A 26,886-nucleotide genomic window follows, 5' to 3' on the forward strand; every position below is an offset into this window, starting at 1 on the left:
CATCCTCACCAACACTTGTTTTCTGTTTTTTTGATAGTGCCCATCTTAATAGGTGTGGGGTGGTATCTCATTGTAGTTTGGTTTGCATTTCCCTAATGATTAGTGATGTTGAACTTTTTTTTATGTACTTACTGGCTGTTTGTGTATCTTCTTTGGAAAAATGTCTGTTAAGTCCTTTGAAGACCTTCCCTTTTATAACACTGAAAGCAAGGTGGATTTCTTCCCATTCCCAAAATGTCTGGAGAAAATGGCATCCAGAAAGATGCCCTGTGGCCCAGAACCCAAGTACACAACCTAATAGAAATGTGTTGCAAATGTCTGTTGGTCAATATCACTCAGCTTCCAAAAAGACAAGATATGAGAGCAGTGCCCTCTCTTATTTGAGGACTTCAGGTGAGTTTTTTCACCTCTCTGATGCTAAAGAGCCTGATATCTGGCAGGCTTTCCTTCCCACTGGACTTGCTTACATTCGCCTACATTAGCCAGCTTTTCTGGTCATTCATCACACTCATTAACCAGCTGGCATCTGGGGAATGGGATATTCGATGGCGTTAATTCAGATTTTCAAATATGAATTTGGACTAGGTAGTGCCAGTTGACACTTTCTTCTCCTGGAGACAGTTGTGGGTGGCTGGGATATGAAAGCCTCGACTATGAAAATCATGACCCTGTTCCCACTGAGGGGAGTGTGTCGTATCCTCAGGTGTTTGGGGGTAGAAAGAGGTTGAGGAGGGTGGGCTTCCCGGAACTTCCCAGAGAAGTTTCCTATAGAAGTTTTTCTGTAGAGCTGATTTCCTTTTGGGACGGAGTCTGGTGGGGCAAGGAAAACTCTTGCCCAGGTGTGCAGACCCACACTTCAAGAGCAGTTTGTGGCCAGCTCTCAATGACTGGGGCTTTGAAATACAGTGCTTTATTAGAATCTAGAAGAACAGGAGCTACACACCCTGAAAGGCTGTAAACTACAGGATAGTTATGAGTGCAGCTTCTGGAATTGACAGGTTTGGATGCTCCATCTGACCCCGCCACTTGCTGGCTGTATATCCTGCCGAAGTTACTTAACTTTTTCCTAGTGGGAATAATAATACACCTACCTCACTGAGTTGCTGTGAGTTGGATAACTCATACCACATGCTTAGCACGGTATCTCCTAAGTGCTCAGTAAAGGCGTCTCGATGCCTTCCACGTGCCAGACACATTGGCAATTGTTTGACCTGCTGCATTTTATCTTGTCTTCATTACAACCCATGTGACGGATATGTAGTGTTCTCATTTATGGATGCCAAACTCAAGGGTCAGGGAATAAGTATCTCCTTCAAGGTCATGCAGAAGGCAAGTGAGAGAGCACAAGCTTGTGCGACGTCTTGCTCTTTTCAGACCTGCTTTTCTAGAAAGCCCTTTTCAAAGGGAAAGGTAACACTCATTAATTTAGTTAAATTTGATAAACTAACACCTCTTTGAGATGGAAAATGAAATATTTCTCTAATTATTCCCAAAGCTTTTAATGTTATATAGGAACTCTGAAACTGGCTCCACTGTGAACTCCAGAAGCCCAGAGGAAACACTACTCACTGTCGTTAGAGGCTGGCCCTGCAAAGTCTTCATTCACATAGTTGTTTGTTGTTAAGGCTGCCTCTGGATCTCAGGTCTTAATAGACATTGCCTTGTTTAAAGTTTTGTTTTCATTTGAATTCAGCCAATGTTTTTGTGTATTTGCTTTGGGCCAGGCACTATGCTCGACACAGGAGGGATAGATAGGTGAAAGAGGCGTGGTTTTCCACAGCCTCTGTCTGATGAGGAAATAGCTCAGGTATGAACACCTAAGGGAATGTGATGAATATTCTACCTAGGGGATGAGCCGAGGGCTGTGGGAGCAGCGAGGTGGGACTAATTCTTGGGGAACAAGGTCACTTCATGGTGGAGGGTACTTTCTTGAACGATCAGTTTGCATTTTTTAGGTGGAAAAGATGGGAAAGAGCTGGGAAAGGCTTGGTGTGGCTGGGGGGTGAGGTGGTTTGCTGACACAAAGTGGAGAAGAAGTGCTCCTTACCTTTGAGTGGCTCGTGCTGGTGGGGTGGAGCAGGAAGACAAGCAGACATTTACAAGTCAAGTACCCAGGGAGGAGAGGGGAAGACAACGGAGGACTGGGGGAGCCAGGGAAGGCTTTGGAGGAATAATTGAGCTGTGCTTTGAAAAGGAAAGATTTTAGCAGAGCCCAAGAATGAGGAGGGCCTTCCTGCAAAGAGCAAATGGTCAGGGTGGAGACCTGGAGGCGTGAGTGAGCATGTCATGTTCATAAATGGTCTGGTGGGGCTGAAGCACAGGCTGTAAATGAGGGAGTGTCCAGGCGAGACTGGGGAAGTCCACAGGCTCCTTTCCAGAGAGGAACTTTAAAGCAGTCCTAAGGGGACTGAACACGAAATTCTCAGAGTAAGACAGTCCCTATAAACACGGATGGCCAACATTTTTTTCTGTGAGATGATGTATATAGTGTAAAGCCCATTTAAATTTCTCCTTAATGCCCTGTGCTTTTCAAACTGTTTGGCTATGCCATCCACCACCCCATCTCTGTCAATCCAGGAAGCCAGGGTTAATTGTCTGGGGACTAAGGCTTGACCCTGTAGTTTTGTAACAGGTGTATTAGTTTCCTGTTGATGTTGGAAAACTCACTACACACTTAGTTGCTTAAAAAGATACCACTTTATTCACTTACAGTTCTGGAAGTCAGAAGGCCGAAGTCAAGGTGCTAGCCAGACTGCATTCCTTCTGGGGGCTTCAAGGAGAAACTGTGCCCTTCCCTTCTCCAGCTTTGAGAGGCTGCCTACATGCATTGGCTGGTGGCCTCTCCTCCCATTACTCTGATCTCTTGCTTCTGTAATCTCATCTCCTTCTCTGACTCTTCTCATCCTACATCCTGCTTATAAGGAGGACCCTTGTGATACAGTGGGCCCGCCCAGGTAATCCAGGATAAACCCCCTATCACAAAATATTTAATAATCAACACAAAGTCCCATTACCATATAAGGTAACATTTACAGGTTCTGGGGGTTAGGATGTAGACATCTTTGGAAGGGAAGGGGGACGTTATCAGTCTACCATAATACTACTTACATTTTGGGGTCTTATGATACTCAAGCAATAGGACAACTTCTGTGCCAGCAGGACCACCTGCCACTTTCCCCCATGCACTCTGGTTGTTGTTTATGGGAAAGTTAGTGATCCTGTTTCCCAGAAAAATGAAGAGGAAAAGCCATGCATCCCCACCCTACCCTTAAGCATTCTTCTTTAGAAGTGTTTATGAAGGACAGTGACAATAATGAAGTTAAAAATAGTAAATGCCCAAAGCAGCCAGTATAGAATAAAGAGTTTTGTACCCCAAGTTCAGAGTTCAGTCCTCAGCTCTTATGAATGCGTTGATCCTGGACAAGTCACCTCATTTCTCCAGGCCTGAGTTTCTACATTCATAAAATAAAGAGGTCCTTATTCTAGTCATTAAGGGGTCTTGCTTTTTATTGATGCATTATTGAGACCAACTGCTGTTTTAAAAGTTCCTGTCATCTTTTCTGCCACCCACAGTAACGGGAAGAGAAGGTGACTAGGAAACGCAGCTCTCAAACACATTTTCTTTTTCTTTTTCTTTTTTGAGATGGAGTCTCGCTCTGTTGCCCAGGCAGGAGTGCAGTGGCACAGTCTTGGTTCACTGTAACCTCTGCCTCCTGGGTTCAAACGATTCTCCTGCCTCAGCCTCCTGAGTAGCTGGGACTACCGGTGCGCACCACCACACTCGGCAAATCTTTGTTTTTAGTAGGGACAGGGTTTCACCGTGTTGGCCAGGTTGGTCTCGAACTCCTGACCTCAAGTGATCTGCTTGTCTTGGCCTCCCAGAGTACTGGGATTACAGGCATGAGCTACTGTGCTGGGCCTCAAACACCTTTCCAAACATGCTTCTGGAATGTGGTGGTTTTTCTCTGTAGATGCACTGACATTGTACCTCTTCAAATCCCTCCATTCAGACTTTTGTCTCATGAGTTTTTCTTAAAAGTGTTGTTCACACATCTGTCCTCCTTTTGCTAGTCTCTTTTTGGACAGCCCCCTTCCATGGACGGGATCACTATTTCGTGCCTTGTAGAAACCCCTGGGCTGGGAATCATTAGACCCCACTTCCTGTCTCAGCTCCATCATCTGCTAACTGGGTGACCTATGGGAATCACAATGTAATCTGTAAAATATGAAGAATTATATGTCCTCTGCCTACCACACAAGGCTTGTTGTGAGGGTCAAATGAGGTAATAGCTGTAAAAGTACTTCAAAAAACATAAGACACCATTCAAAAACAACATGGCTTGATTGTTTTATTACCATTGACTAGGTAATTTTTGGGATTTAGAGACGTGTGTCCCTTTCTGTAATTTGTTGTCTGTGTGTCCATGTTCATGTGTGTGCAGGAGCACGTGCGTGTGTGTTTGCATGTGCGCACATGGATGTATGTGTGTTTGTTTGAAAGGTTCATTCGTTTTGAAACAGCTCAGCCTGCATCAGGCCTGGATCACAAGTTTTACCCACACATTCCCACCTCCCCTGGAAACTGTCCCTGGCTGCAGGTAGGAATCTTTGTTTTTTCAGCTCCTCCTTTCCTGTGCTTTGTTGGAGGCTACTTGCACTTCATCGGTAATAACTTTGGAGCAATATGTTGTTTCTTTCCTGGGGGCTCCTAGAGCTGACTGGGCCTCTTCATGATGCTGGATAGGAAAACTTGCTGTTAATTAAACTTCACAAAGCCACATGCCGATTTCCTGACCTTAAGTCGATACCCAGGGAGTCTTGTTACCTACAGGGGGGCAGAAACCACATAGCAAGAAGGGAAATCTTTGGCCTTATCTGTGTTACTCCTTGGAAAACCTCCCTGGCCATCCTGGGTAGTCAGCAGAGAAAGCGGATGCAAGTGTTTGAAATGCATACTCCTTGTTTTTGGCATTTTTCGTTTTCCTACCTCAAGGGAATTTTTTTTTTTTTTTTTTTTTACCTTTCAAAGCAGGAATAGCACTTAGTCCCTGAATTGTTTGACAAGAAGTTACCTGTTGATGTTAAGCAGATAAACGGTGTTCTAATATGCTTTGATTTCTAAATCAGAAACCTTAGCCCTTTTCAGTAACAGAGTTTGTAGCAGAGCGAGACCTGATGGTATGTACATTTCTGCCTGTAGGTTAGGAAGGATTGGAGCCAGATTTTAAGCTTGAGTTACTCTGATCTCAGACAAGGCTTCAAAGAGCCCTTGTTCATTTATTGCGGTATTTCATTAAGTGTCAGAAGTATTTCATTAGTTATCAGAGCAAAGATCACATTCACCATAAGAATGCTGCATTGAACTTTCTCCAAGGCCTTCATAACTCCGGTTCCAGAAGAAAGATGCGATGGGCTATGGAAAAAGCCTGACTACAATTTGTGTGTCCCAGAACGGGGATCTCAGTTCTGCATCTGGAATCCACTAAGGCTTTTCCTCCAGTGCACACCTGGTGCCTGTCTGCGATGCCTTCATATAAGGATGGGAGGAAGGAGTTTCCCGCATGTGGGGGTTACTGTCGTTTCCTTTGCTCATCCTACGTGCAGGAGCCTGCACGTGTTGTCGATTCAGTCATAGTAATCACAGCCATTTTTGCAGGACCTACTATGTGCCACATCATTGACATGTACTAGTTGAACCTCAGCCAGCTCCAGTTTACAGAGGACACTGAACTAAGGTAAAGAAGTCCCCAGCATCCTGCTCCAGGAAGGAATGGAATGGGATTTGAGTGCAGGGTTCCCTGACCGTAACATCCTTGCTCTTCTCATTGCCACCCTGAGCCCACAGTGTGGACACAGGTAATTTACGTGAGGTTTAGGGGACACCTGCTGTGGTTGACCTGTAATACGCATGGTCTCCCTGTTGGTTCTCAGGATAAAGTGCTCACATCCCTCAAGGACATTTTAGGTCCTCACTTGCTTGTCAATCCATAAGCCCTTTTCTGGATGTGTAGTCCTTTTGTCTCATTTCTATTAAGAGCAATGACAGCTGATGTTTATCGATGGTCTCCTCTGTAGTAGGCTGAATAATTCCCTGCCCTCTCCCACTCAGTCCTCAAAGATAGCAGGTCCTAGTCCTGGAGCCTGTAAATGCTAACTTATTTGGAAAAAGGGTCTTTGCAGATGTGATTAAGTATCTTGAGATGGGGAGAGTATTCGGGATTATTCAGGTGAGTTCTATGTGCAATTATGAATGTCCTTATAAGAGACAAGCAGAGGGAGATGTAATATGTAGGCACACAGTGAGGAGGCTGATGTGAAGACAGAATAGAGAGAGACTTGAAGATGCAGCTCTTGAAGACTATAATGATATAGCCACAGCCAAGGCATGCTGGCAGCCACCAGAAGCTGGAAGAGGCCGGGAAACAGATCCTCCCCTACAGCCTCTGAAAGGAGCACAGCCCTGCTGCTACCTTGATTTCAGCCTGGTGATGCTGATTTCAAACTTCTGGCCTCCAGAGCTGTAAAATAATAGATTTCTGTTGTTTTAAATCACCAAGTTTGTGGTACCCTGTTACAGCAGCTACAGAAACTAGTGCACTGTAGGAGGCTCTGAGCTAAACCTCATAGGACCCTTATGCATAAACTATCTTTAGTGTGTCTTGTGTAACATGAGAAGAATTCTGTGCTTATAGCGACAATATGATGAGCTCTGGGTCCTACAGCTAGTAGCTAGTAGGCTGCAGAGCAGGAATTTAGACCAGAGAACCTGACTTTAAGGCCCAGCTTGTAACACAGAGTTATTCTGCCTTCCTGCTCCCAACTCCATTCTCGCCCTTATGTCAGGTCAGGCCTTGCCCCAGAGCCTTCCTTTCCCCACTTGTGGTTTAGCTTCCAAGCATACAATGTATTTTATCTTCCCTCATGAATCTTTTTTCATGCAGAAGCATTTGGTTCTCCTATGGGCCACATGGATCCAGTAGCAATTAATTAAGACTGCCCTTTTCCTCAGTGATTGGACCACAGTTCATTGTGGGCTACTGCTGAGAACGTTTCTTTTCTTGATTTGGGGGGAAACAATGATTTTTCCCATTTACAGTAAGTCCTCGCTTGAAATAGTCCATCCCTGTAATCCTTTATGAATGGGAATTTGGTATTTAAAAGCTGTGCTGTATTGCAATTGTTAAGCTCTTTAGAGGCTTGCCTTTATTCATTCAGTCACATTTGTTAATATCTGTTCACACAGACTTACTAGCTTGGACAGGTTCTTCGATGTCTCTTAGACTCAGTTTCCTCATGTATAAAATAAAGTAATGGCCTACTTTGCTGTTTGCAGTGTTGGTTAAATGGGATTACACACATAATGCATTTAGCAGGTGTTTGATACAGCATAGCCATCTACATACAGAATGTATTATTTAAATACATTTGTCCCTTGGTGTCCAGTGGGGATTGATATTGATTCCAGGACTCCCCTGCAGATACCAAAATCTGAGGATGTACAAGCCCCTTTTATAAAATGGTGTGGTATTTGTATATAACCTACACACATCCTCCTATACTTTAAATCATTCCTCAATTATAGATGATACTAATACAATGTAAATACTTTGTAAATAGTTGTGCTGTATTGTTTAGGGAATAATGACAAGAAAAGAGTCTATGCATGTTCAATATTGAGGCAATCATCCATTTTTTTTCACAGTATTTTTGATCCACAGTTGGTTGAATCCACAGATGTGGAATTCATGGATATGACTGACTACACACTGTGCTAAGTATTTTTAGGGGTGGGTAAACTCGAGTACAGCTCTCTCCTGGCTTTAATTAACTGAAGGTGACAGACTTGCACCTAAATAACTTCTAATGCAAGGAAGAAAGCTATGCCTCTTCTTATTATCATTATTGATAATTATGCTTGAGATGCTTCATACCTATAATAAAGAAAGAAATAGAAGTGATATAGAGTAAGTGGGTACCTAGGCAGTGATATAGAAATTCAGACTGGGAGAAACATCCAGAATATGAGAGAAATACCATTGCTTCCTCCACAAACCTTTCACATAAAAGATGCTCAAGAAGTGTAGTTGTATTATAATCATTATTGCTGTTGTATTAATGTATTCAGCAGAACTTACTGCTGAAAATAGTTCTTCAGGTTCCTTCAACCTGCTGGGGGTCAGCCTCTAGGGCAGAAGGCACTGTTTGACAGTCCCTGGGAGAGAGGGGATAAGAGCTCGCATTTGCTTAGCACCTGCTCTGGCCAGGCACTGGGCCCCACAGGTAAACTCGTTTGGTCTCCTCTAACCCCCGTAGTCCTGGAGGGCCACTCAGGTTCAGATTACAACCCATACTAACAACAGGCATGACTCCTAAGAGGGCTTCTCTTAGTTACGCTGGAGAAATGAATGCATTTACTGTTCTTTCATGCAAAGCCGCCTCCGTACTCCTCAGTCCCATGTTTGGCTACCTGCCCCTGCAACAGTTCTCACATATCACATTGGAGGCTCTGTGTTTTTTACCTTCAGGGCAATGCAGCCGTCACGGTAACTACCGTTTACAGAGCATCCACTGGCCAAGCCCTGTGCTAGGCGCTTTCCCTGAATCATTGTGTTTATCTGCACAGCAGCCAGGGGAGGCAGGCATTGTTTTCTCCATTTTGCTGCTGGAGACAGGGTGTGGAATGACTTGCCCACAGTGACGCAGGTAATTAGTGGCTAATTTGGCCTGTCTGATGGAATACCTGGGCTCGTTCTACCATCCCATGTTACCACCTCTGTCCCTGTTGGTCTCGTACTCTCTTTACCTTCAGAGATGTCTTGCCCAGCACAAAATAGGGTAAGAAAATCATCTTTGCTCTGAGCTATCTAATACTCTCTCAGCCTTAGCTGGAAGCATCTCTCTCTTAAACTTCCACTGACTCATTTCTTACCTTTGTGCGAATCCAAAAAGATGCCTCTTCCTCTGGTCAGGTTCATCTCCCTGCTGGGAGGACACACTGGATTTCAACTCCCAGTTGTCATTGTGCAGTGAGTAATCTGCTCAACTGTAGGTGACATCCTTGCAGCCTCTCCACCATTGATTTCTGTGGCACTAAAATTGGTTCCCTTGAACACCCACTCACTTGTCCTTATTCCGCTCCTCTGGGCCCACACTGAATAAGGCACCTGAAGGTCAGTTCTGGAAACCCAGATCACTCTGATGCACAGCAGCACCCGTGAGCACTGTGGTTGGCTTGTTCTTCTGGAAACTTGGCTGATTTTCAAACACAATCCTAGAGGAAGAGAAGCCACCTGATGGCAGTATCTAGAGGTGCGAGTCTAAATCATCTCCTAGGGTCATTTCCCCCAGAAGGCCAGAGTCCTTTATTCTTAAGGTTGCTGCTCTGTATTATTTTGGCAGCTGGTGTTGGGGGACAGCCCCATGGAACTCACATCCTGGGAGGCTGATGGGTGGGTCACTGAGGATAGGGTCTTCTAGAGGCTTGACTTCCTGGTGCAAAAAAAGCCCTTTAACATCTAAGTGGCTCTAAAACCACCTTTCTCCTTCCTCTGCCTTGGTGACTTGCCTCTTGACTCCTGGAAGAGCTCCTGAATCCATCTGTGAAAAGACCTCTTTCTTTTCACTTTATTGGAACACATTTGTCATTCCTCCCTGTGACCATATCTCCCATAAGCCTGTGGGGTCCTTCTTTCCTAAAGACTCAGAGCAAACCTGTCAGCTGATTCTCATGCTGGCCTTTAAATTCAGATCTTCAGCACATTGTGGGGAGCAGCAGCAGTAGATCTGGTCAAACCTGCAGCTAACGTATGTGACACTGTGTGCTGCACAGTAGGCAACCAGGGAAGCTTTCGTTTTCATCATCTTAATTTTTATTTCCCTAAGCGGTCAGAGTTTCACCTCTTATCTTCTGTAGACACCAGGTAATTTATTACCCAGAACAGCCCTGGCAGGAATTTCAGTCTTAGAACTTCTAAGAAGACATCTGCACTCAACCTAAACCATTTGCTTGCAGCCTCTTTGAACTTAGCACATGATATCCTTTCTCCCTTTGGCAGGTGATCTAGTGGAACAGGGTGGGTTTTAGGAAAACAGGGCTCTCTTTCCAGCTTGAGGCTGCACACTCCCTTCCGCCCAGCTTGCCTTGGCTCAAGCGGCTCCTTGGTGAACATACACGTTTCTGGTCCTCAGCTGCTGCTCCCTCCCATTTTTCCTCCCTTTAGTTTCAGCTCTCAGGTCGCTCTAGGTAGCCACTGGCTACTGATCTAATTTTCCTAGCTCCCTTTAATTCCCACCCAGATGTGTGGGGATGCCTTGACTTCTTGCGTGTGGAAACTCCTAGCCTTTTTGTCTCTATGAATTAATCCAAAGCAGTAGCCTTTATTGACCCATTTGTTAGAGATGCTGAGCAACGAGGCTCTGGACCCACCCATGTGTCACTTCAGCATACCTTCCCGGGATGCCTGTATGTCAGACTCAGAGCTAGTCTCAGGGATCAGGCATACACCACTAAGAAACAGGGAGCGTAGCCCTGGAGAATGAAACTTACTAGTACAGTGCTAATGTGGCAAAGGGGTGTGCAGACTGCCCCCGAGAGTACTAACAGTGGGGAAAGCACATGGGCGCTGGTGTTTATGTTGGGCCTGGAGGTACAGAAGTAGGTAGGGTAGGGTTCCAGGAGGGAGTCTTGCAGCACAAGAGCCCCGTGTGTTTGGGAAATGGTGAGTCATTCATGATGGTTGGAAAGTGTAGGGTTGTGGGCAGGATACAGGGGGAGGGAGATGAAGACTGGAGTTGAATCTGGGAAGATAGACTGAAACCAGATGATGAAGGATGGAATGTGATATCAAACCAAATGTGCCCTAAAACTGTCTAGGTTTGAACTTTATATTCTCGGCAGAGATGAGCCAGGTGAGTCTTTCAAATACAGAGTAATGACCAGGGCTGTGCTTAGAAAGACAAATCCAGTGGAGAGGGAAGTCAGAAGTGTGTGAGGTTCCTTACTTGGGTACCTGACAGGTGGGGATGTTGTTGGCCACACTAGGAATATGCACTGGGGTGTCTCTCATCACTGAAAAGATTAGACTAGATATCATAGAGTCATTGTTGTTCTTCCCATAGGCTATGAGATTCAAGCATATTCAGACTCTAAGAAGCTTCTGCCTTGGCATGAGCTTGATGCTGGTCTGTGCTGATCTAAAATCTTTCTGGGAGTATGTGACTTTTCTGTTCTTGATGGAGACAGTTCAGAGGAATATTTTGTCCCTGAGCTATTTCTGTCCCTCTGGTCTTTGGGGCTTACAGTGTATTTATAAGTGGGCATTTTATGTCCAAATGGAAATGTCTGCATGTTTAGGCATTAAGATTACTGATTTGGTTTCTCTTTTTGACACTGCTTACACAGCAGCATGAAAGGGTAAGAAATGACAAATGAGTCTGCTTCAACTCCACCTCACTGGGTCTGCTGCCCAGGGGAAATCATTGCCCAGAGTTTCCTTTTGATCAATTCAGAAATATATTCTGTATATATTTTGTACATTTTTATATACTGTGTACATTTTTTCTTTAAAAAAAACCACATGCAAATGAAAGCATGTTTAGTGTCCTCAGCTTAGTATATTTACTGTCTTATTCTTTTTCACTTAACTATGTTTTTGAGATCTTTCTATATCAGTATATACACAGCTGCCTCATTCTTTTAAACAGCTTCATGGTACTCCAGTATCTGAATGCGCCATAATTGAACTAGCTCCTTATTTTCCTGTTTAAGGATACTTAGATTGTCTTTCAGATTTACAATTTACAACCACCACTCAGGTATGCAGAGCACAATTTATTTTTCTATAACTAAATGTGGTTCATGAGCCTCTGCTTCTATTGCTGAAGGAAAACTTTGCCAATTCCAGGAGACTCAGATGCTCAGACACTCCGTGTTAAGCATGATCAATTCAGGGTTTATGTTCAACTCAGTTAGGACTCTCTCCTCTCCTCTTCCCAGGAGGTGTGACCTGGATCCCCAGGTGAGGGGCTCCTGTACAGGCTTGGCAAAGGAAGCAAGCTGTCGGGCATGCTTCAAGCTTCACCTTCCACCCTTGCTGTGGCTGCTGCTGAAATATCTGCATATACCCTCCTTGCCTTCTGTCACCAAGGGCCACATACTCTGTGGAACCACAAAGGGGTGGCCCACCCACTCTCAGGTGGGCCCCTCCACCTTGACGCCTCCCTCCCACATCCTAGTCAGGTGCCATGTTGGACACTGGCTTCCCCATAAAGCATGCAAGTCCCTTCTGTTCTCAGGCCCCTAAACACATCTGGGATTTCTATTGCTCCCCAGCCCAGGCCACTGCATTCTGTCCTAATCTCTGAATACTGCTTTTTGGTTCCTCCCTCATCTGCCTGCTAGTCAAACTCTCCACTCGCCCAGGCTGGAGTGCAGTGGTGTGATCTTGACTCACTGCAACCTCCACTTCCCTATTCAAGCAATTCTTGTGCCTCAGCCACAGGCATATACCCACCACGCCCAGCTAGTTTTTGTATTTTTAGTAGAGATGGGGTTTCACCATGTTGGCCAGGCTGGTCTTGAACTTCTGACCTCAGGAGTTGAACATTTGGCCTCCCAAAGTCCTGGTATTACAGGTATAAGCCACCACACCCAGCCTGCTAGTCAAACTCTTAATTTCCTTGGGTTCAGAAAGGTCATTCCAAGGTGATAACACTTCTTCATAATCTGTAGTATAAGCTCTACATCTACCTGCTGTGCTCCAGACTTTGGCTCTTGACGGATAAAGCTCAGTTTTTCCGATTTAAATAAACCTTTTCGCTAGGCATGGTGGCTCACACCTGTAATCCTAGCACTTTGGGAGGCTGAGGCAGGCGAATCACGAGGTCAGGAGTTCGAGACCAGCCTGGACAACATGGTGGAACCCCATCTCTACTAAAAATACAAAAATTGGCTGTGTGTGGTGGCGGGCGCCTGTAATCCCAGCTAATCAGGAGGCTGGGCAGGAGAACTGCATGTCCTGGGACCCGGGAGGTGGAGGTTGCGGTGAGCCGAGATCACACCATTGCACTGCAGCCTGGGCAACATGAGTGAAACTGTCTCAAAAAAAAAAAAAAAAAAGAAACCTTTTCTCTCTTCATTCTGATCTTTGACTCTTCCCTTCTCTGGAGCTATAATCTTCAGTCTCATTCTAGAAGAACTGTGTGGAAAGAAGGAACGACTGAAGTGCACTGGCCAGTTCCTCAGATCACTGTCCTGCTGTGGTTTCAGGTGTCCTGCCAGCTCCCCAGGGCTGCAGTGAGGATCCCCGCACTCACGTCTCTGTGTGCTCTTACAAGCACTTGAGAAGGATAATTCCTAGGTATAATTTCTACCACCTAGTATTGTTTTAATGTCTATAAAAATCTTTTTAAAAGATACATGTGGTCATACTAAAGTATTTTGGCAAAAAGCATTTCACTTGATAGTCATTGTGAATTACGTCTTCCTCCTCCTCCTCCTAGCTTAAAGTGCCAATGCTTTGTCTCAACGCCAGGAGAAATAGAGGAGTGTCTGTCCACATTTCGGAGGCTGGCACTGAGGCAGCCCTCAGATGCAGTACCTCCACATTTGTAACCAGGACCCTGTGATACTTAGTCTCCAGGAAATTTGCCCCAAAACTTTGCCTTGGGAGTTTAGCCTTGCTATATAGTAACAGTTCAAATGCAAATGTGGCATAAAGGCTCTCTTTAAGCCACATGGACATTATTCATTAGACATAGTAAAATCCAGTAGTATCTTAGATTTTCTCCGCAGAATCTAGTACGGGGACTTAGATTCCCTGCTAACTTAACAGCCTTCTCCAACAATAAATAGTCTTTCATCTCATGAGCTTCCTTCCCATCTTCCCTATGGAAGAATTTATTTCTGTTTATGTAGCAGCTCAACTTAGGTACCAAGATGCAAGTAATGCCACCTCGCGCGCTCTTTTTTTTTTTTTTTTTGAGACTGGGTCTTGCTCTGTTTCCCAGGCTGGCGTGCAGTGGCATGATCTCAGCTCACTGCCACCTCCGCCTCTCAGTTCAAGCAAATCTTGTGCCTCAGCCTCCCGAGTAGCTGGGACCACAGGTGTGCACCCATCATGCCTGGCTAATTTTTTGTATTTTTAGTAGAGATGGGGTTTTGCCGTGTTGGCCAGGCTGGTCTGGAACTCTGGAACTCCTGGCCTTAAGTGATCCTCCCACCTCAGCCTCCGAAAGTGCTGGGATTACAGGTGTGAGCCACCATGCTGGCTGAAATGCCACTGCTCTTAATGCTATACAACTCAGGACCTCCAAGGTTAAGCAGCGCAAGGAGACTTTCCACGTGAGCAGGGGTGGCCAGCCTCATTTCCCATTTTTCGTGGAGTTCCGCTTTTCCGTGGGGTTCTCGGGCTCCACTCCTCTGGTTCCTCGAGGGCAGTCCCTGGGGCTGCTGCTCTGTAGGGTGCTGTGGTCCATGTGGGGTTCATGTTAGCACAGCTGAGAGAGGCGGGGCTCCTCAAAGGAACTTGACTGGGCTCTAAGGGAAAACAAGATGGAAATAAACATGGAGAGCCTAAGAAACACAAACAGCCTGGCTGTGGAGGGCAGGGCTGTCACTCTGCCCACTCCCCTCCGTCCTGGAAACTGAGAGGTAGGAAGCCCCGCTCTAGCTGCAGGCTGCTGACAGCTTTGCCTGGGTGGCTTTCCAGCTCTGACAGCTCTTGAGCTCTTAATTCTTCTCTCCTTTTGAAAATGAAGGCTGAGTCTCAGCCCCTGCTGGGTCCCCCTCCATTCTAAGGACCTGTCTCTTCTCTAGGTGTTTGATACCAGAAATGCTCTCACACAATAGATGAGACTTTTATTCCTACGTAGAAGGAGGTGGCTTTGTCCTCAGGGCTGTAATAATTTAACAGTCTTTTAATAAGATGTAATATTTCATATAACAGAAATTAAACAGGCACAATAATGCTGAGGGGAGATTTTTCTCGCTTTGGCAATAGTGGTTTGAGCCATTCGTTTGTTATTTCAGCTTTTCTAGGGTCAATTAACTGAGCACCTATTATGTGCTAGTTATTGTAGTAGGCTATAGGGATATGAGAAATAGGACATAGTCCCTGCCCTGAAGGAGCCTGCAGTCTGGTAAACTGAGGTAGATATGCAAACAATAAGCATAATAAAAGATTGTGCCGTGACAGTTACTTGAAGCCCAGTGGAAGGACAAAAGAGAAGGGCATCGATTCTTTGAAGGAGAGGGTTGGAGGGCAGTTTGGACCAGGAAAAACTTCATTGACACCAAAATGCTTCAGCTGAGTCCTGAAGGGTGACTAGGTCATTATTTTGGGAAACAGTGCTGGAGAAAGCAGTTGAGGAGGAGGAAACAGCATAGGTCAAAGCATGGAGAATAAAGTCCCTTGGCCTATTGAGGAGCTGCAAGGAGTGTGGTGTAGGTGGTCCATGCAGGGCCAGGGCTGACAAGAGATACCACAGGAGCCAGGCTGTATAGGTTGAGTGGGTAAGCCAAGGAGTTTGGATGGAATGCAGAGGTAAGGGGTGAGTGGAAGAGCCAGCCGTCTTCAGGGGATGGTGGTACTTGGGAGTAAGACAGAGCAGTGGTTCTTGCTGTGGCCCACAGACCAAGAGCATTGGCATCACCTGAGAACTTGTTCAAAATGCAGATTCTCAGGCCCTGCCCTAGACCTCTTGAATCGGAGTTTTTGCAGGTGGGACTTAACAGTCTGTTGTAACAAGTCTTCTAGCTGAGTCTGATGCTTGTTCAAGTTTAAGGACTACTGAGACAGAGAATATGGGAGGAGCTGGAGGGCATCAGTTTTGTGGAGGAAAGATGGTCAATTCAGACTTGAGTGTGTTGACTTTGAAGTGACACGTGGAGGTAGCAAAGTGGAGTCCCAGGACCCACTGCTTCAGCTTCACCTGGGAGCTTGTTACAAATGAACCAGAGGCCTACCCCAGACCCACTGAAGCAGAAGCTGGATTTTAATGAGACCCCCGGGTGACTTATGTGCACTTTTCAGGCTCTAGTCTGGAGGTTAGCTAGGCACATGGGGTTGATGCTCAGGAGAGGGATCTCAGCAGGAAACAGAAAGGTAGGAGTTGTCAGTTCCAGGTGATGATTGCAGATAACACATCTCCAGGGTGAGTATGTAGGAAGGGAGACTGGATGGAGTGACTTTGTTTGAGTCATCACACTGACTGCTTAGCATTAACTTTGTGGAGCTATGGAAGATCACGCATGAGCCCTGGATGGCAGCCAGCCTGTTGTAAGGAAAGAATGCTGTTTGCAGCCATTATCTCAACAACTATTAAAGCAACAGCAATTTTCCCAGACACCCATTGGATGAACTGGGCCTGGAACCTGGTCTTAGAACCCTTACTGTGCACTGTCATATTCTTCTCATAGAACCCTACTTTATGGTGGGGTGGGGGCGGGGGGTGAGTTCCATTTACTTATGTTGTCAGGGCTGGAAATGTGAACAAGTAGAAAAAGAAAATCACACACGATGCTCAATAGGCGCTCATAGAAGTTGCTCAATAAAGATTTATTAAATATTGTTGAAATAAATGATTAAAAATTGCTTTCAGATTAAAAAAATGCATTTCTATCAGTAACTTCAATTTGACTTTACAACATCCTTGTAAGTAAACATGCTTTCATTAAAAAAGCTTTATGGAGATATAACTTACATACCATAAAATTCATCATTTAAAAATACTATATAACTCAATAGTTTTGGCATATTTACAAGGTTGTGTGACTATCGTGACTATCTAATTGCAGAACAGTTCCATCATCCTAAAAAGACACTCCATCCCTTTGGCAGTCGCTCTCTTTTCCCCTCTCTCCCCAACCCCTGGAAACCACTCTCTGTCTCTATGGATTTGCCTATTCTGGACATTCTATAGAAATGGAATCATATGTGTCCGGCTTCTTTCACTTAGAATGTTTTGCAGGTTTATCTATGTTACAGTACATATCAGCACTTCACCTCTCCTATGGCTGAATAATAATCCACTCTATAGATATACCAATGTTTTATTTATCTGTACATCAGTTGATAGGCATTTGGGTTGTTTCTGCAGTTTGGCTATTATGAATGAGGTAACTATGAACATTCATGTATAAGTTTATATATAAATGCATGTTTTCATTTCTCTTGGGCATAGAACTGAAATTGCTAGGTCCTGTGGTAGCACTACATTTAGTATTTTGAGGAGCTTTCAGGTAGTTTTCTAAAGTGACTACGCCATTTTACCTTCCCACTAGGAATATATGAGGTTACCAGTTTATCTTTCCCAACACACTATTATCTGTCTTTTTTGAGTATAGCTATCCTAGTGAATGTGAAATGGTCATACTCTCATTTTACAGGTAAGAAAACTAAAGGTGCATTATTTGCCAAAGTTGGTAGAGCTATTAAATAGCCAAACTAGAGGTTTTCTTACGTAAAGGCAAATACTTGTATGATGCATACTCTGTGTGAAGCATTAGGTATTTTGCTCTAAAGTCATTTAATCTTTGCAACTATCTATAACAAAGGTACTATTATTGTGTTTATTTGTAAATGAACACAAGGCCAGAACTGGGCTTGGAGTGCAGCTAGAGAGGTTCTTAGGGTGCAACATTTAAGAAGACATTACTCTCAGGTTCCTACCAGCACTTCCACGACCCTGACTGTTATCTCTTTAAATATTGCGTCCTAGGTGCTTCACTGGCCTCATCATAATCCTGGTCCTGTTTGAAAAAAATGAGGCATACAAAGATTGGGTAACTTACCCGAAGTTCCCAAACTAGCAAGTAGCAGAGCTGAGATTCAAACCCCAGAAAGCTGACCTCAGGGTCCATGTGGTGAACCACTAGCCTACACTGACTCCCACGTCTCTGGTCTGCAAACTGTGCCTTTTCCATTTCTTTCTCAAGACATAACTTTCAGAAATTAGCCAGTGCTTTGACAAGTGGAGCACCCAAAGTAAAATCCCAGAGATGGGTGCTGGGGAGACCAAGCAGAACTACTCAGCAGCTCCCCCAGGCACCTACCACATGATTCTCCTGGAGGAGTTTACTGGCCACACAGATCCCATCGCCACATCTGTACTTATTATCACAACTCTGCCTAAATCTGCCCAGTTCTGTGGAGGCCCCCCTGCAAGCAGCCAGATGGACTCTGTCCTGTTGGAGAAGAGGCCATTCAGACCCATCAGGATTATTAGCTCTAACCAGCTGTAAGGAAAACAAACGTTCTCCTGGCCAAGCCAGAATGAATCTGCCACTTGTCCAAGTGTTCTGAGTCAAATACTCAGAAATCAGATCTCTCATAAACACACCCGATTTGGTTGCTCATTCTCTTTGGTCTTTTAGAATTAACTGGTCATTTGCATTCATTTCATCACCTTTCCAATGATGTTGCTGTGTCAGTGGGTTTTGAATGGTTCTCCAATTTAGGCAGAGCTTCCCACAAGGCAGTATTAATACAAAAATATACATTGGTGCTTGTATATGTTACTCCCCTCAGGGGTGATGGCAGCCTTTGGGAAGATGCTTACACAAGTCATCAGCCAACAGCAGGTTCTTCTTCTGCTCCCCAAGAGGAAGCTCGAGTCAGTTTTGGTTCATCAGTGCTCACTGAGTGAGTTCCAGCAGGGTAGCCTGTCCTGGGCCAGCAGATCTTTTGTATCTGCCTCCAACTCAGAGGTTTTTGGTTTGAATTTCAATGCCATTTTTCCTTCATTAAAAACAATAATTTGTAGTGTTGAATTTTCGCCCTTTTGTTTGGAATTTCTATTTTATTCTATGACTGATTATCAAAGCTGTGGGTCTGTGGACCAGCAGCATTGGCATCTCCCGGGAGCTTGTTGGAAATGCAGACTCTCAGGCCGCACCCTAGATGTCCTAGATCCAGAATTTGCGGCTTAACAAGATCCCAGGTGATGCCTGTGAACACTCAAGTTTGAGAAGTGCTATTCCACATGCCCATTTCTCTGTTACCTTCGGCTAGGGTCTCCATCCAGTACTTACTTTGAAGCTAGAATTTTTTGGTAGGCTTTCAGATCTTAAAAAAACACACACATATGCAGAAATTCTTTCCTTTGCCTTTGCATGATGTAATTCATTTTACCTGGCCTGCCACAAGAAAGAAAAAGGCAAATTACATCCAAGTTTTATATATATGTGTGTGTGTGTGTGTGTGTGGATATATATATATATCCTCATATATATATATATACACATATATATGACTAACTTAATTGCATCTCTTAAAGCCCCCATCATTAACAGAGTCCCAAGTGTTGCCAAGATTAATTGAGAAAGACCTAAATGCAAAATAAACACTGTGGCGTGGTTTAATTCCATATCAGCTAAGAATGAAGGTGCAATTAGTAATAAAGATGTTAATAATTAGTTGTGGTCTATTAAATTTTATGTTCAGTGATTATGTGGAGAGTGAAGAAAGAATTTTCTCATGAGGGCAGAAATCAATGTTTCACCTTGATTGCTATTTTAATGTGCTTATTTTAATGGGGCCATCCTGTAGAAACCCTTGGGCACATTTCCAATTTTACGTAAATGTAGAATTAATTATTATGGAAGCGTATAATTTTAGAGTTGGAGCGACCTTGGCGGTCATTTAATCCAGCTCAGTCATCTTAAAAGTAAGTAAGAGTTAGTTGACTTACTTAAGTCCTTCCACATAGATTTGGAACCTGCGCTCCTCAACTCTAATGCCAGTGAAGGTGAAATCTTTTCTGATCCCTCCAGACAGAAGTGCTTTTTCTTACCCCAGAATTTCCCAAAGCAACATTTATTGCATGGCCTCTAAGGCGCTTACCCCACCCTGCATTGTGATCTAGTTGCTTTCAGTTGTAAGGTTGGGGTCTTGAAAACTATGGATGATTAATTTTTGAATAGTTGCACAATAAGTATACATGCAGTGGTGTTCTGGAGCTGGTTTTTACCTGCTCACCAGAGCTCAATGTGTCTTCACATTGGTAGCTTGATGTCAGCCATGTTGGAAGTATTTACACTATAGGAGTGGGCAAATGCTACAAATCAGGGCTTCTACCCTGTCCTGCCCCTTCCCCCCACCCCATCCCACCACAGGGAAGTGGGTCTTTACAAAAATCTAAAGATCTAAACCAGGCTTGTCCAACCCACGGCCCATGGGCCTCATGTGGCCCAGGATGGCTTTGAATACAGCCCGACACAAATTCATAAACTTTCTTAAAATATCATGAGATTTTTTTTTGCAATGTATTTTTTAGCTCATCAACTGTTGTTAGTGTATTTTTTTGTGTGACCCGAGACAATTCTTCTTCTAAACCGATGTGAAGATGGCCATTTACCCATTGCTTAGCATGGGCTGCTTCAAGAGTGATGGAGGAGCCAAGTGTTTAATGCCCTTGAGTATTTTCAGGATTAAAGTCAGTGCAAGTGAGTCCTTAGGACTGCACTAGACTTTGGTTGCTTATCTAAGTTCCATTACCTAGAAGAGCTCTTTGAGTATGAATGGTGAAGGAAACAGGGTCTGAAATACTACAGTTAGTTGAATGAGCAAAAAGTACATTATTAGAAAAAAAAAAAAAAAGGTGAACAGGAAAGTTACTGTGACTGAAATTGCAATCATATGTTTATACTTCTCCAAAAACCTTCAGTGGCTCCAGGTGACCTACAAAAATGCCCAGACTCTTTACATAAAAATTACACGCTGACCACAGTTTATTGTTCTAATCTCATTTCCAACCACTTGCATCATCCACTGTTCGTCCTCTGTTGATTCCCTCTTTCATTCTATTTTCCAGCCTTTATGGAGACTCTGTTCCAGCTTCCACGATGGTCCCTTCTAAAATGTGCTCCTCCTACTTCCCAGGTCTACCATAGACCCTTTCCCAAGCTTCCGTTCCTACCTGGTCATCTCTACCATGGACCAGAGCTTCTGAGTTAACACGAAATTCATCCGACTCTGATCATCTCCTCTCTTGTCTATCTCTCTTTAGGAGCAGGACCCGCGGTCCCATCGGCCCTGGCAAGTACGGCTATGGTAAGGCCCCATATATCTTACCACTGCAGACAGACACTGCACACACGCCACAGAGGCTCCGGAGACAGAAGCCCTCATCCCGGCATTCCAGGTCCCAGGGGGCATCTTCTGCTAGGCATGGCTACAGCTCACCAGCCCACCAGGTCCCCCAACATGGGCCTTTGTACCAAAGTGACAGTGGCCCTCGCTCTGGACTGCAGGCTGCAGAGGCCTCCATCTACCAGCTGCCTTTGACTCACGATCAAGGCTTCCCTGCAGCTTCAAGTCTCTTTCACAGCCCGGAAACAAGCAACAACCACGGTGTGGGGACTCATGGGGCGACGCAGAGCTTCTCCCAGCCTGCCCGATCTACAGCAATCTCATGCATCGGGGCCTATCGGCAATACAAGCTGTGCAACACCAACGTGAGTACACACAACCCATACTGGGCCTGGAAACAGCTGCACCTTGTTTTTCTATCATTTGGCACTAAGCATGGTGAAGACAGCAAACATATAGTGTCTGGGCCATGTTACCACACCTTTTAATCTTCCTCCTTTCTCTTTTCTTTCCATGTATTCTCCCACATAGTTTTCCTTTTTTTAAAGTTATTGCTTTAGTAACTTATACACTGCTTCTTGAATTGCTTGTTGACAATCGCTTAATGGTGGTGTTAATTATTAATAGCTATTGCTGCAAAACAACCCCCAAATTCTCAGTGACTCATGTTAACAATATTTATTCTTTGCTCAAGTGCAATATATAAGTTTCCCGGAGGTTCTCTGCTATTCCAGGTGTAAACTCTAGGTATTGTAGCATGAGGAAGTCTGAGAGTGAAATTGTAAAGAGTCTCCCCTTCGGGGAAGAGCTGGGACAACTGGGGTGATGGATGGTGCACAGAGGCCTCTGGGCAGCAGTAAGTTCCTAACCGGTGTGAAAGTATGTTGTTATTTTAAGGACTTGTATAGCTGTACTCATGCATATATATATATATATATATATAGGTATACCCACTTTGGATATCAGTTCAGTAAATATTGATTTATCTTCATGCATTTAAATAATATCTACCATTATAAAAAACTCATAAGCCAGGCCTTGTGCTCAGCACTTCTTTTGTTTTTGTTTTTTTTTTTTTGAGATGGAGTCTTGCTCTATCACCCAGGCTGGAGTGCAGTGGCGCAATCTCGTCTCACTGCAACCTCCGCCTCCCGGGTTCAAGTGATTTTCCTGCCTCAGCCTCCCGAATAGCTGGGACTACAGGTGTGTACCACCACACCCAGCTAATTTTTCTATTTTTTCAGTAGAGATGGGGTTTCACTATGTTGGCCAAGATGGTCTTGATCTCTTTACTTTGTGATCTGCCCACCTCTGCCTCCCAAAGTGCTGGGATTACAGGTGTGAGCCACTGCACCTGGCCTGTGCTCAGCACTTTTTCTACTTACTCCACTTAATCTCCTTCACCATGATTTTGCTCTTCTCTTCATTTTATAGTTGCAAAGAGAGGTCAAATAACTTGCTGAAGATGCCACAACTAGTGAGTAGTAGAACAAACTATCAATGTTAACTGTATTTGATGACCAAAGGAATTTTTAAAAATATCAGTTTAAAGACTGTGTATTAAAGAGAAATGAACGAGAGGATGTTAAGAGGTTAAATTTCTGAGTCGCGATATTTTTCATTAATAATTTAATCTGCCTTAATACTCTGTTGCTGGGTAACAGGACAGCTGTTCTATATTAGCTTCGATTTCCTCATTAAAAATATGTTTCCTGCTATAGAGTCCATAGAAATGACTTAATTTGTGATCTTAATAATTTCATTGAATGCCTGGGTTGCTTTTTAGCTTATTCTTCCACTGTCGGACTTCAGGAATCATTAATTTTAAAAAAAAGTAATTTTTCTAAGGCCATTGCTGATCAGTCAACCAGTAAGTCTTCATTGAGCATCATTGCTTGTCTTGTAACAGGGTAGGTGTCATGGAGAATAACAGAGAAAAGTTGTGGTATCTACCTCCTAGCATTGCTTTGAGGATCAAATGAGGTGATGGTAGGAAAGTACTTTGTAAATCAAAAAGTAAAAAATTGCTTGGTTTCGTGGTCAGACATGCCCTTGTTCCTGAATATCTATTGCTGTTCTTTTAAAACGAAATGAACTCATTTGTAATATAGAACACTTTCTCCCATTGACTAATATATCTCTTAGTTTTGAAGACCAAGCAAACCATGGGGAGAAAGTAAAAGAGGGGGCATTTGGCATCCATGTGGAGCTGATGCCCGCCTAGCATTCCTTGCATTTAACTTACTTTTGTAAAGCATGCCCCTTTTGCCAGACCTGTGCTGCCAACAGCAGGGTTGTTCTCCCCATGTAGAAGCTGTGCTTCCCTGGGTGCTGGGGTAATGGCACCACTGAGGAGACCGAATGGCGAGGAATCCTAGAAACTTCTTGTGAGGTCATGGTGTCTTCTGGCATTGTGGAAGAAGGCAAAATAAAGCCCCCAACCCAGGCCAAAGAAGTACATGTTGACATGGGATTGTATAGGTGTAGTTCCCTTCTCTTCCCTGTGACATGTGCGTAGTGTCCTCCCCAGTGCACCCCACTGTCCCAAGTCCACATCCTGCTTACCCTTATTGAGAGGTGTTATTCCTTAGAGGTTCCATTATTGCGTATATTTTTTTCATAAGCCCATGGCTTCTTGTGACTTGGGCCACACCCCCATGATCTCTTTAAAATTTTCCCTGTCAGAGGTCCCCAAGACCATTCCTGGGTTTGATGATTTCCTAGGAGGACTCATAAGACTCAGCATATAGTCACACTCACAGTTACGACTTATTACAGCCAAAGGGTTGAATAAACAAAGCAAAATCACTAAAGGAAAGGCACATAGGCCGAAGAGCATAGGAAACCAGGCATAAGCTTTCCAGAATCACAATGGAACCACACAGGACTTGCTTAATTCCTCTGCAATGACTTGTTACAACATGTAAAAGTTGTCTACCAGAGAAGCCCCCACTGTGCCCAGGGTTTTTACTGAGGGCTGGTCACATAGGCACCCTTTGCCTGCCACATATCAAAATTCCAGACTCCCAAAAAGAAATCAGGTATTTAGCATAAGCTATATTTAGGCACCGTGAGCCACTCCTATCATTTAGGGAGTGCTGAGAACTGCCCTGAGATTCAAGTTCCCAGAGGCCAGCCATGGACCAGCCTTGCAAACAGGCCTTTCTAAGGGGAGTAGTCTCAGTTCAGCTATATTGCTTTTTTTATATACTCCCCAGATGGACCCATATGCCCCAGCATCTCAGCATCAATGACCTCATGTAGACATTTCTTTGTCCTCCCTGATGTCCAGCATCAAGAGAGGACATGAATGCCCCAATTATGTAAGTATTCCTACTCAAAGAGGAAAAGATATACAGATGCCAAGCTTTGACACAGAGGAGCTAAGTTTCCTTGGGCAAGTCACTTAACACCCTGAGGACCATCTGTAAAGTGGGCTAATAATCCTTACCCTGTAGGGTTGATGTCAGGTTCAGACAAGATGGCATATAGAAGAGCTGGCATGGCAGCCACACATGGAAGGCATGGTGCTGACACATTGTTAGGAAATAAACGTGACTGGCATACCCCCCTTTAGATAGGAATGAAGTAAGGTCTCCCCATATCTGAACATCTTCCAGGTTCTCAGTGGTAACTGAAGAAATGCGTGGATGAAATGATCAGACTTGCTCAGAGTTGTCCTCAGTCCCGTGTTAGCTGCGATTGAGGCTCCTTTACCTTTACACAGTGACAAAACAAGATTGCCAAGAGACCCAACAATTCAGCTGTGATTTAGTTTCAGTATTATCAGCCTTGGGTCATGGTGACTTTAAAGTGATAAGAGTGAAATTATAGATAACCAACTTCATGATAGTGAATTATTTACATCTTCCGATGTGCACGTTTAATATTAAGACCTATCTTATGGTGTGATCTAGGAATTTTAGGCATTCCAGCATGTCTCTGAGATTGTTCAATTCATACAAGATTTCTGAATGTAGACTTTAAAGATAAGGAAATATTATTATTATTTTTTTTTGCCTAAAATGTGTATGAGGAAGTTCAGGTGACACATCCTAGTACAGATGGAGAATCTATGGTCTTTTCCAGCACCAATCTCAAACATCAGCTAGTGCAACACTCCTTCAGCAGACTGTATGTGGTGGACTGTGGTGGACGCCAAGACTCAATCTGGTCCAAAGTCTTTTTTTTTTTTTTTTTTTTTGAGATAGAGTCTCACTCTGTCGCCCAGGCTGGAGTGCAGTAGTGCAGTCTCAGCTCATTACAACCTCTGCTTCCTGGGTTCAAGCCATTCTTCCACCTCACCCTCCCAAGTAGCTGGAATTACAGGTGCATGCCGCCATACCCAGCTAATTTTTGTATTTTTAGTAGAGACAGGGTTTCACCATCTTGGCCAGGCTGGTCTCCAGCTCCTGACCTCAGGTGATCTGCCCACCTCGGCCTCCCAAAGTACTATGATAACAGGCATGAACCACTGCACCCGGCCTTGTTTTGTGTGTGTGTGTGTGTTTGTTTGTTTTGTTTTTTGTGTTTTGTGTTTTGAGACAGAGTCTTGCTCTGTTGCACAGGTTGGAGTGCAGTGGCGCAAAGTCTTTTAAGTACTCCCAAGAGAAGGCTTTTGCTTGGAGTCCATAAGCATAACATTGACGTTGATTGCGTGGGGTGAGGTGTTAGGCTATGGTTGGAGACACTGAGATGGGAGCAGACTCTTGCCTTATGCAGCTCGAGTCCAGTAAGAGGGATAGACTCATAAAAAGGCATTAACAGTGTAGATCATATGTGCCATTGCACATGCCACATAGGTCCTTTCAAATCCCCACACAGTGGAAATTAACTTGGCTTGGGTGGAGTTTGAGTGCGGATTATCCAGGCGAGGGAGGATGCTTTAGGAAGAGCAAGTGACAGGGGTCCTGGAGGCCCTTTGCAGTCCAGTAAGTTCTGAGAAGCAAGAAGGAGGCACTCAAGGACCTCTTGGTGGAATCAGATGTGTTTCTAGTGAGTGAAGACTTCACCTGCAAGTTTGTCTTCAGCAGTGAAGGGGCAACACAGGGCAGAAGCCATGATTAATCCGCAACCCTGCACTTTCTCAATGAGGGCTAAAAGTAATAGGAACTCAAGGAACAGAGTGAACAGTTAAGTTCCTTCTTCATGGAAGGTCATTGAATTCCAAGACTTGGTAGCTAGAGTTTTTATAGGGATTGCAACAGAGGAAGGAGAAATCAAACCTCAATTCCTCTGGTGCCTGAGGGGATGCAGTTAAAAAAAAAAAACAGCCCTTTTCTGGCCAGGTTCAGTTGGGCTTAATTGGCTCATGCCTGTAATCCCAGCACTGTGAGAGGCCGTGGTGGGAGGATTGCTTGAGGCCAGAGGCCAGGAGTTCAAGATCAGCCTGGGGAACATAGTGAGACCTTATCTCTACAAAAAATTTAAAGAATAGCTGAGGTTGATGGTGTGTACCTGTGGTCCCAGTTACTCAGGAGGCTTGAGGCAGGAGGATTGTTTGAGCCCAGGAGTTGGAGGATGCATTGAACTAGGATCACACCGCTGTACTCCAGCCTAGGGGGCAGAGCAATACCTTGTCTCTAAAACAACAACAACAAAAATCCTTTTTGCCTTTGTCCTGGAGGCTTAGGTGTCTCTCTTCCCACTTTCTCTTAGGTACTCCGAATTTGACACTTTCTCCTAGGCACTCTGAATGCAACATTTTCTCCCTGGAGAGGAGACTGATTGATACTCTGACCTCTTCTGGAGGAGGGAGGCTGTAGTGCAAGGCAGGGACAAAATTATGAGTTTTTAA

At 44.4% G+C, this 26,886-nt stretch overlaps 1 protein-coding gene across 1 annotated transcript in view; it reads left to right on the forward strand.

The window, feature by feature from the left end:
* The window catches only part of THSD4 (thrombospondin, type I, domain containing 4), a 723,953-nt gene that overhangs the window by 119,227 nt on the left and 577,840 nt on the right, over nt 1–26,886 (forward strand). The window contains exon 5 of the mRNA XM_011978583.1: nt 21,007–21,454. Within this exon, the coding sequence (XP_011833973.1) occupies nt 21,007–21,454 (448 nt within the window). The remainder of the gene's footprint in view (nt 1–21,006; nt 21,455–26,886) is intronic.

Source organism: Mandrillus leucophaeus, unplaced genomic scaffold, assembly GCF_000951045.1.
Source record: "Mandrillus leucophaeus isolate KB7577 unplaced genomic scaffold, Mleu.le_1.0 Scaffold197, whole genome shotgun sequence".
Taxonomy (NCBI): domain Eukaryota; kingdom Metazoa; phylum Chordata; class Mammalia; order Primates; family Cercopithecidae; genus Mandrillus; species Mandrillus leucophaeus.